At 36.6% G+C, this 11,487-nt stretch overlaps 2 protein-coding genes across 2 annotated transcripts; both read left to right on the plus strand.

Moving 5' to 3' along the window:
* On the plus strand, positions 1-1,728 carry CBG11354 (the record flags this gene model as incomplete). Its single annotated transcript, XM_045236524.1, has 8 exons — positions 1-119; positions 165-462; positions 508-738; positions 785-1,138; positions 1,180-1,263; positions 1,310-1,432; positions 1,478-1,560; positions 1,614-1,728. The coding sequence occupies 8 exons, from the start codon at positions 1-3 to the stop codon at positions 1,726-1,728; spliced, it is 1,407 nt and encodes a 468-aa protein (XP_045094554.1).
* A 3,564-nt stretch (positions 1,729-5,292) lies between these two features.
* CBG11352 lies at positions 5,293-11,006 on the plus strand (the record flags this gene model as incomplete). The annotated part of the gene is made up of 14 exons (XM_002635082.2): positions 5,293-5,411; positions 5,458-5,758; positions 5,804-6,034; positions 6,081-6,428; positions 6,824-6,878; positions 8,606-8,650; positions 8,704-8,839; positions 8,889-9,080; positions 9,125-9,309; positions 9,355-9,605; positions 9,867-9,976; positions 10,021-10,296; positions 10,342-10,459; positions 10,866-11,006. The coding sequence occupies 14 exons, from the start codon at positions 5,293-5,295 to the stop codon at positions 11,004-11,006; spliced, it is 2,508 nt and encodes an 835-aa protein (XP_002635128.2).
* Positions 11,007-11,487: the final 481 nt, after the last annotated feature.

The following is an 11,487-nucleotide window of genomic DNA, read 5'->3' on the forward strand; positions in this document are numbered from 1 at the left end:
ATGGAAGAAATCCAAAGATATAAGATTTTACTAATTTCATTAATATTTGTAGTCTTCATATTTTATTTTTATGAACCTGATTTCGAATATTTGGAAACAGTTACCGGAATATTGAGCATGTAAAGATTTCACTTTCCAAACAAATATATTTTCTCATTTTTCAGTGTAGCAGGAGAGCCGATAAACGCCTCATTTCCGATTACATTCTATCAATCGGCATATGTTGATTACCGATTTAATCCACCACGTCTTCGAATTTTCACACTAAACAAATGTGTAAAAAATCAATTTCTGTTAGCTGACCTACATTTTGATAGAGATATTTCTGCCTCAGTTAGAAAAAATATTTACGGAAAACCTATGGAAAGCCACTGTCCATCGGCATATATCCCAGCATCACCGTGTTTCTATAGTCCATATATATTTTCAATTAGCTTAAAACCAAATGAAGATCCTAAAAAAGTAATTGTGTTTTTTGAAATGACAACAGTAATATATAATTTCCAGGTAACCATTTTCTTAGGGAATAGGACAGTCGAGCTAAATGTTCAAAAGGTTTATACAAAGTCAACGGAAGGGATTACTGTATGTCTCCAACCAGTATACTACTACTCTCAATGGCAAAATATTGTACTGTACATTGAAGCATGGAGAGCCCACGGAGCCACTCGTTTTATTGTATACTTTCATTCTGCGACTAAAGAAACTTGGAAGACGTTGGAGTATTACAGAGACTTGGTAAATAGAACAATTTTAAATTTTTTACAATATCAGTTAATTTCAGGGAATTATTGAAATTAAACCCTGGCCCAGTTTTCCAAGTTTACCAGTTGATATCGCTGATAAATATCCGAAAATTGATGATAGCGTTTTCATACTTTCATATTTCATGGCTATGAATATCTGTATTCTCGATATCAAAACAACAATTGGAACTGTTGCTGATTTCGATGAAGTCATGGTTCCAACGAATGGTAGACTTTTGGATTACGCGACCAAAGAAATGGCGAATACAAAAGTTGGAGCTCTCATCTTTCAAAACCATTACGTATCATTGACTCCAAGAATCTATACATCTAACTTTTCTGGAGTGCGTTCACCAAAATTCCTGACTTTCAATCGTCCACCAAAAGTAGACGTTAAAAATTAGATCTCAAAATAATACGAGTTTTTGTTCAGTACATTTTCAACGCATCCACTATTGCTGTTGCACAAGTTCATGTTCCCGATAGCTTTATTGATTCTTCCATGCGAAGTGAATATGTGAGTTTTTTGAAAATTTGAATGTTTTCAAATGGGAATCTTCCAGGCAGACGGTGCCCTTCTTCATTTTCGATATAAAGTTGAGTCTGAAAATCTTAAAATTACGGAAAAGCCTTTCCGTTTCTTCCCTGACAACCATTCTCCTCATATCACAAATATGGAAGATACGGTAGGCCCCTTTTAAAAAAAGTTCAGCAGAGTGAGTTTATTTCAGGCTCAAAAAATATTCAACGGCGCAATGCTAACGTTTTCTTCAAAGCCCTACGACACCTTACAGAAATGTGTCAGAAAAATCATGTGAGCCTACATCGACGGAATATTCACTGTTTTAAATTTCCAAATATTTTCAGCCCAGTGGAAGATAAAGTGTGCCGAAGTACGGGTGGAATATGCAAAGAGGAAATGGATAAAGTGAATGATTGGGTTTATGATAAATCTGATCCATTATTTTTGGTTGGGGCCTAAATTCTGTAGATTTTTCTCAATTAGATTACTTAATGAAGTGGTTGTTTAATAAAGCTTATCGACATCATATCGTCTCGTGGTGCGCTCCTTCTTTCGTTGACATCTATTATTTTAAGTTTTACTTCAGTTACTTTTTCCCAAAATTTCAAAACGATCGTATATATGTATATAGGTTGAAAATGGTTTGGAGAGAAATTTCTCATCAATTTGAATGTGCGTTGAATCCGGTGTTTTTTGTACTCGACGGTCTAGAGCATAATAAATTTGAATTTAAAAAAATTTCTGAAAGAAATTTCTGAATGCTCTATCCCAATTTTTCCTCCGATTCAAAATAAAATTTTACTAGAAATTCACAATTTTCTATGGCAATGATATCTAGAACCCTCTGATTTATTTCACTGTTTGAAAATTTTTGATAAGTTCAGTTCTAGCCTCTTCATCATTTTTCAAATCCTCGGAACAAATTCATTCAAAAACTCTAGGGAACATGTGAGACTGGGGAAAAGTTAGAAGTTGGCAAAGTGTTGCTATTATCTTCGTACTTCTGTTGCTATTATCTTCGTACTTCTCGCGACCGATGCGAGGGTTAAGACTGAATAGATAGGATTGTTATAACGACGAGATGGCAATCGGGACAAACAATAGAAGGGTGGAAAGGGCAATAGGGGTAAACAATCTGTCCGCGTCCGGAATAATTAATTAACCTAATAGAAGAATATGACAGGCGATCTTATTGTCCTGTCACAATAGCCCCTCCTAATTGAACGCCACCCTCTAATAGAACGTTCTCTGAGCAGTGCTTCGAAAAATTGAACGCCACCCTCCAATTGAAAGTCACCCACTAATAGTGCGTCACACCAAAAGTACATTTTCGTTTCTCCTACTAATTGTTGGTTCCAGTACTGGCCAAAAAGAAACATTAAAGGTGGGGGGACAGGAGATTTTACGGGGGATTTTTGGGGCCAGAGTATGCATTCTACCGTAACGGTATACAACGCTTAATGTCACTCTGCGTACAGCTGTCGTCCTCGCCTTTATGTATGCAATCGGGCGGCCGCTTTCTCTTTGCCCGTGTAGCTCAGTCGGTAGCGGCGCCGCACCCTCAATCATCGCCCCAATAAGTTCAACTCCTCGAGGGGCATATTTAAACGAAATATCGAGAAAATTATTTTTTTCATTTCCCCCCACCTTTAAATAAGGAAAATAGTTGAAAATGGTCAAATTTGAATGTTTTGAACCTTTTTAAATAAATTTATATGCTGATAAAATCCCACATCCCTGAACGAAATTTTTTCTCATGATGTCGAATAATAGAATGCCACTCTCTAATAGAACGTTCTCCCAGCTATGTATTGAAAAATAGAACGCCATGGCCCATGGTGTTAAATTAGAGTTTTTACGGTATATTTATGTGGGCTTTGTTATTTATTCGAAATAGACGTTACACGAAATCACGCTTCTCGCGTATATCCCGACTTCGATCAGATTTCGGAGATGGTGACTTTTCTTTCCGTCCAATTTTTTCTTGATGTTTGTTGATGTGTATAGTGTGAACTGACAATTGGAAGAAAAGCGTATTTCAAGGAAATTGAAAATGTTTCACTGTCTGAGGAGATTAACAATCTGATGATAAGGAAGCTTGTATGAATCTCTACTCAAGTTTTGAATCCCAGCTTGGCATAATCTGTCCATAAAATAATAGGGCAATTTCGAATGTTTAAAGAAGGCAATTCACTAAAAACGTTTTCTAGATATTTTCTAGAGAACCACCGTCGTGTGTTGAAGTCATGAGGAAATGATCACGGGTACAGCACCGCTACCGACTGAGCTACGCAGGTGCGATTTTCCGAAAATCCTAAAAAATTTCGATTCTGCTGATCTAGCTCATGAAAAATCCCTAATCTTTTACCTATTTATTCCGCTTATTTGGCTCGTTAATAAGTTTTATACATATCGCAAAGACCGACTGTTCCGGTTTTGACGTCTTCAAAGAAAAATTCTAAAAAAGCCACTCTAAAATAATTGTCCTCACCCTGGGTAGTCTCACGTTCACCGCACCCAAGTCCGATTTTCCGAACAAGGAAAGATTTGAATCTTTCTTTGAATTTCTGATCTGCCGCGGATCTCATGTCGGATGTTTCTTATGAGAACCCGTTTTTTTCCAGTATGTGTGAAAAAGTAAAATAGCGAAAATTATATTTTCGTAGTTGACTTGTGTCCAACTTTTTGAAAAATATTATAAATCCAAGCACTATCATTATGAACATTTGGATTCAAAATACAAATTAATTCCGATGCTATTCAAAATTGCATACATTCATTTTTTTAAAATGAATCGGTTAATATGTCGTATATTGTTTGAAGGGCCTCATATACCGAAAATCTACAAGTTGGAAGACGAACCCTGAAATTTAACTCGTATTGATAGTTATCGTAAGCACTAATATGTAGAATGATCCCGTTTCCCTAACTTCAAACTTCGTTCATCTCGGTTTCTGTGTAGGATATCAAAAAAGTGTCAATTAACAAACTATTTTCGATCTTTTTAAAAACCGCGTTTCCGGCTAAGCGACGATGGCGGGAGTTGCACCGCTATCCGATTTCATATTGTATGAAAGCGGCACGATAGCTACGCGCTGTGTGAACACCGGTTACTGTACACCGTATTGTAAGAGTTCATACTCTTTTCCTGAAATTGTTCCTATCATCTTGGTGAATCCCTATTTCATTATATCACTTCCATTAGCTCAAATGATCAGACCATAACTTGTGATTGGTTTAAGAATATTCTATCGGCATCTTCATTTTCCCGGCATTTTTCCCCAATCATAATTTTTCTGGGACGGTTTCAACCAGAAGCTTCTGCTCGTGCATCACCGATTCTATTTTCATAAGATTTCCCTTTAATCGATACTTCTGAACTTTCGCCTCCTTTGTTCCAAAGAGTTTGATTTATCGAAATAGAAACTTATCAATTTGAGTTTTTTTGCTTTCGGAAGACTCGGAAGATTTATAAAAGTTTTGTGAGGAGCCGTCGGATATACCTGCTACGTGTTTTTATTCATTCCTGGAGGTCCTGCGGAAACAAGCTGATCACTGATTCATGAGAAGACGTTTCATCCAAAAAAAATTCTTATTATATCTGACCTCGATCTCCAACTTTTTTTCAGCTATTTCGAAGGTCAAATGGACAACTGAAGACCGTCTGTTTACGAAGTATTATTCATTCTTTTCCCTAGACCATAAGATTTATTTTCCCTAGACCCATGTACCTTATAATGTAGCCTAAGAACTCGATGACCTCGCTGTACCCTTGGATTCTGGGTCTGTAAACCCTGTTTCGCTTTTCCGATTTCCTTTTATCTCTCCGTACATTATCCCGTACACAATCTACGTTCAGAATTTTTCGAAAATAGCTTCTTTTCCATTCATCAAGAGACCTATTGTGAAATCGGAGAGGTTCAGTCTAGGTTCAAATCCTCCACCGAATTTTCTATCTAGAATTTTCTATCTTTGCAAATCCCAGACACTTTTTTCTCTCTTCAAACTTTGTCAAACCTAAACATGACAGATATTCAACGATACAAGGGTGTACTGATTTCGTTGATATTTGTGGTCTTCATATTTTATGCCTACGAACTTGATTTTGGATATTTGGAAACTGTTGGTGAATTACTGAGCATGTAAGAATTTCCGTTACTTAACAATTATAGTTTTCTTATTTTTCAGTGTAACAGATGATACCGTAAACGGTTCATTTCCGATTACATTCTATCAATCGGCATATGTTGATCATCGATTTGATCCACCACGTCTTCGAATTTTTACAATAAACAAATGTCTGAAGAATAATCAATTTTTGTTAGTCGATCTACATTTTAATGGAAATAATTCTGCACCAGTTAGAAAAAATATTTACGGAATACCTCTGAATCGAAAATGCCCAATAAATTATATCGAGCAAGAAGGGTGCGTCTATAACCCTTATACATTTTCCATTGATTTAAAAAGAAATGAAGATTTGAAAAAAGTAATTTTTATGATCAAATGACAAGCCATAAAAATATGTTTCCAGGTTACCATTCTTTTAAGCAGTAGGAAAGTGGAACTGAGTGTTCAAAAGGTTTACAAAAAGTCAACTGAAGGGATTACTGTATGTCTCCAACCAGTATACTACTACTCTCAATGGCAAAATATTGTACTGTACATTGAAGCATGGAGAGCCCACGGAGCCACTCGTTTTATTGTATACTTTCATTCTGCGACTAAAGAAACTTGGAAGACGTTGGAGTATTACAGAGACTTGGTAAATAGAACAATTTTAAATTTTTTACAATATCAGTTAATTTCAGGGAATTATTGAAATTAAACCCTGGCCCAGTTTTCCAAGTTTACCAGTTGATATCGCTGATAAATATCCGAAAATTGATGATAGCGTTTTCATACTTTCATATTTCATGGCTATGAATATCTGTATTCTCGATATCAAAACAACAATTGGAACTGTTGCTGATTTCGATGAAGTCATGGTTCCAACGAATGGTAGACTTTTGGATTACGCGACCAAAGAAATGGCGAATACAAAAGTTGGAGCTCTCATCTTTCAAAACCATTACGTATCATTGACTCCAAGAATCTATTCAGCAAACTTTTCTGGAGTGGCATCACCGAAATTCAAGATTTTAGCTTGGCCATCAAAAGTAAGCAACAATGAAATCGGCTCTGCTTTGATATGTCGGTATTTTAAACGTTTGGTAGTTAAGAAAAAAGGACCTTTTTGGTAAATTTTGTGAAAAGGTTCAGGAAAAAATGTTTGATTCTGCAACCAAAGAAGCCTAAGCGAACATTCGATTCGGGCCGTTGTCTAGATTCACAGTTTCATATTCTGAATCGCCTTCGACTTTGATAAAAGATTCAGAGTGGTCACCGGGATTTCATTGTTATCATACTCATCGAGCCTTCGGTCTGCTTCGTTGTCATCAGAAGGTTCATCGTCATTTGCTGATGTCTAGAGAAACAATTTGGAAATGCAGAAATTCAGAAACTCAGAAATTATTCGAGTGATGACAGTTTTATTGTCAAAGACAAGTTGTAGATGGAGACAACGATGAATCTTTTATATGATAACGAAGCAGATAGAAGCTTGATGGGTATGATGAACACGAGAGCAAGGTTACCACACAGAATGAACACTCCGAATACTGGGAGAACTTAGATCCCACCGAGAGCCGAAAACCTCTAACCCTCTGACCTAAGGTTGCCAGCAACATCCAAATGTGTTACAAGCGATTCTTGAAATACTTTGCCCAGACAAACGAGAGGAAGAGTCCCCGTCAGTGGACGAGTACATATTAAAAACGCTGTGATTGATTTTTAATCTCGAAATTTACAAATTAATGAAAAGCCAAGCAAAAATGTTAATTATGGGAATGCAAAAAATGTCCGATTTTATCCATAAAAAGTGTGAACCTTTTTAAGTACCAAATTTTTTTACAATTAGTAGAGCCAAAAAACTTAAGTTAATTAATACAAATTTTCCAGTACGTTTTCAACGCATCCGTTATTGATATTGCACAAGTTCATGTTCCCGATAGCTTCACGGATTCTTTGATGATCAGTAAAAATTTGAGTTATTTTTTCCAATTTTTTTCTTCAAATTACAACTTTTTAGGCAGACGGTGCACTTCTGCATTTCCGATATGACGCTGAATCTAAAAATCTTACAACTACGGAAAAACCTTACCGCTTCTTCCCAGACGATAATCATTCTACTCACATCAAAAATATGGAAGATACGGTAGGCCCCTTTTAAAAAACTATTTCAGCGAATTGAGTTTGTTATTTCAGGCTCAAAAAATATTCAACGGTGTGATGCCAAAGTTTTCTTCGAAGCCCTACGATACGTTACAGGAATGTGTCAATAAAATCATGTGAGTCCCATGCTCCGCGTCATTTCGAAACCGCGACACTTCGAAACCGGTCGTTTCGAAACCAGTCATTTCGAAACCAGTTAGTTCGAAACCGGTCACTTCGAAACCAGTCACTTCGAAACCGGTCGTTTCGAAACCAAAAAAATAATAAATTGCAGATTCTAAATTTAGTATTTTCGAACTGACTAGTTTTGAAGTGTCGCGGTTTCGAAACGACCGGTTTCGAAACGACCGGTTTTGAAGTGACGCGGAGCCGAGTCCCATCAGTTACCGTAAAACCTCTAATAGAACGACACCCGGATCGTCCACTTTGAGCCTATATATCTCATTTTTTGTGAAAGATATCAAAAAGTGGCTAAATAGTGAAATGTTGCTGATATCCTGATAAACATTTTACTAGTTAACCACTTTTTGATATCTTTCAAAAGAAATGAGATATATAGGCTCAAAGTGGACGATCCGGGTGGTGTTCTATTAGAGGTTTTACGGTAATTTAATTAATTCTTTCTTTTTTTTAGGAAATCGGAGGAAAAAATATGCGTTAGTACTGGTGGATTATGTAAAGCGGAGATGGACAAAGTGGAAGATTGGGTTTATGCAAAATCTGAACCATTATTTTTGATAGGAACATAAATTGTATTTTTACTTTTGCAGATTTTTCTTAGTTAGATTTGTTAATAAAGTATTTTTCAAATAAAATGTCTCGACATCCAATCTTGTATGATCCAGAACAATAGCCGATTGATCCTAATCTCCCTCTATTTTTTCACCAATTTTCATCCCAATATTCGTTATCCTCCATTCCTTGTTCCACAACTTTTTATGCGAGCTTATCTGCGAACAATTGTCTTCAAAAGACACCGAAATGGATCTAATTATTGGCAGAATGTTGTCTCGATGCACCCTCCTTCTTTCCTTACCCTCAATCATTTTAAGCTCTATTTCAGTTACTTTTTCTCAAAATGTGAAAACAATAGAAGAGGTCAAAAATTGTAAGTTTTGCTAAATGATTGAAATTGTGAGCTCTATAAAAAACCAATTTCAGCGACATCCGAAGTGGTCCATTATATCAATTTGAATGATAAAGTAGTCAAGAAAGTTGGAAAATCAAAAAAAGAAGCAACAAGTTTGTATAATAGTCATTTTAATGAGAAAGAGGATTCATTATTTGATTTCAAATCGTGAGCGTCGTTCCTAGAATTTCCGGTACTTACCTATAGAAATCTTCAGATCCGAATGCCAAATCGAAGATTGGAATAACGTCTACACAGATTCTATCCCAAACCAGGAGAGACACAAAGAGTGGGCCGAGGAAAATCTTGGCATACGGAAGTACTTGTACCATAACTCGTTTGCATTACTTGGAGCATTTGTGTACACCGATCAAATTATAGTAACGTTAACTGCGGAGAATCAGTTCAAGTTTGTTATAGCGTTGACAAAATTATTCTATATTCGTATTTCAGTAATACCGTCTACTGTCGCTACTATGACTGTCGCCGGAGAGAAATTCCAGATCAATTTGAATCAGTGGTGAATCCAGAATCCACTGTGTTTTGTGCTCGAAGACCAGGAGCAAAATACATTTCCATTTCGAAAAATCTGGAAGAAGTTCCCGAATACTCTATTCCAATTGTTCCTCGAATTCAAAGTAAGTACTTTTTTCTCTAGAAATTCACCCATGACCCATTTTCAGAACCCCCTCACTATTTCACTGTTTGCATGGCAACACTATATGGAGATGAACCGAAGTTCTTGCAAATCGTTGACTTCATCGAATACTATAAACTTCAAGGAGCCACATTTTTCCATATCTACTTGAGAAATGTGACCGATTATGACCGAGTTTTGTTGGATGACTATGTTAGAACCGGAGATATTGAGATTATTAAAATGCATGATCATCATTGGAGGGATGATTTTATGTGGCATAATGCGCAGATAAATGTGAGTTTCTGAAAATAGGGGATCCATTTTTATTGATCAAAAATTGGCGACCGTCGACCCAGGCGACCGACAGCCGACCGATAACATTTTGTGCATCAAGTGTTTGCGTACGCATCATTGAAATTCAGCTTGGTTGACGGTCGGTCTGTCGGCTAAATTTCCCGACCAAATGGAAGCTTTATCTGGTTGTTAAAAGGACACTAGAAAGTTCCATAGCTCAAAGCTTGGAAAGTATGAAAATTTTGCAAATTGTATTTTCAGGATTGCCACCATCGGAACAAATATTTTTCCAAGTGGACCGCAGTTATCGATGTCGATGAACGAATGGAGATGAGAAGTGATTCTTACAAAACCATCACTAGCTTCTTGGAGTGAGTCCATGTCAACCGAAAAACCCAAACTTTCAAATTTCCAGCTCCGTTACCGACCCTAACATCGTGAATCTCCATTTCAAGGTTCAATGGATAATCAAAACAGATAATACTCCAGCTAGATATGAAAACGAAAAGCAGCTGATCGAAGAAATGGTGTTCCACAAATATCAGAATCTCTCTCAAGTTGGATCGTTTTGGAACCAACCGAAATGCATTATCCGGCCTGAAAAAATAGGCATAATGACGATTCATGCTCCATTGGCGACCTATTCAGGAATGAGGAGGTCATTGGTGAATGAAAGTATCGGAGTTGTCAGGTTTGAGAAAATGAAAATTTCTGAAAATAGAAAAAAAACTTTCAGACACTATCGGAATGTACAACAGCGGGTGTTTGCGGGTGCACTGGATAGAATGATGATACATGCTCCATTTAGTATATCCCCAATTGCGCAGTGGATAGATAACTTGTTGACTGAGAAGGTATCTCCATACTTGTGAAATTCCGGGCCGGTCCGCCAAAGCCCAGGCCGGGCCTGAGGAAATTTTCAAGGCCCGGGCCCGGTATCAAGAATTCTGTATTTTTGAGCCAAATTTTGAGCTCTCAATATGATTTCTCCATTTTTTTTTGTTTTTTTGGATTGTTTGTCTGTTTAATCTAGAAAGATCGAAAAAACTCGAAAAAAAATTTTGATCGAAAAAAATCACATAAGGGTCCCCAATTATGTGTTTTTTGAAATTTTCAAAACTTGTTTTTTGAAATTTTCAAAACCGGGCTCGGGCCGGGACCGGCCTTCGAAATTCGGAAAAAAGCCTGGCCCGGCCCGGCCCGTTACAAGTATGGGTATCTCGTTTTATTTTGAGATTTTTTCAAAAATCGAAATTTCAGATTCTGAAACGAGTCAAATGGGTATATGATGTGATTGATGTCACTTGTGATCAGAAACAACGAATTTATCAAATCCATGGAGGACTCAATGCGTCGTGTTGGCTAGAACAGCAGCATGAGAAAAATAATCTCGCGGCTTAGAAGATTCAAAGTTTCTGAACAAATTTAATAAAATTTTTCATGAGTTTCTCATGTTGCCTTTTTTATAAACCACTGAGAATCGTTGAAATTGAAAGAACGACCAAAGTTTGTACTAGAATAAAATTTACGTAAAGCTTAGTGCTGGGCTCAAATTCACGGTGCAGAAATTTCAATAAGTCATCAGTAAACTGGCCTAACCTCAAATTTTTTGACTGACTTTGAACTAATTTATAGCTTGTCAAAGTTGCTTCATCTTATGAAAATCACAACGGTGCGCAAGAAACATTAATCTTTGGACAATCACAACAATGCTATATTTATACTAATTTTCCTACTTTTAAGATATTTATGTCTAAAGATATACTTGTTTTTGTAAGACCAATCCTCTTTTTTGAAATTTTTTGCACTTAGTATCTATTCTGGAATCTTCTAAACAAAATGTTCAACTTCAACAGTTCCTCTTCCCCGCACACCTCCAAGA

The sequence above is a fragment of the Caenorhabditis briggsae genome (genome assembly GCF_000004555.2).
Source record: "Caenorhabditis briggsae complete genome, chrV, whole genome shotgun sequence".
Lineage (NCBI taxonomy): Eukaryota > Metazoa > Nematoda > Chromadorea > Rhabditida > Rhabditidae > Caenorhabditis > Caenorhabditis briggsae.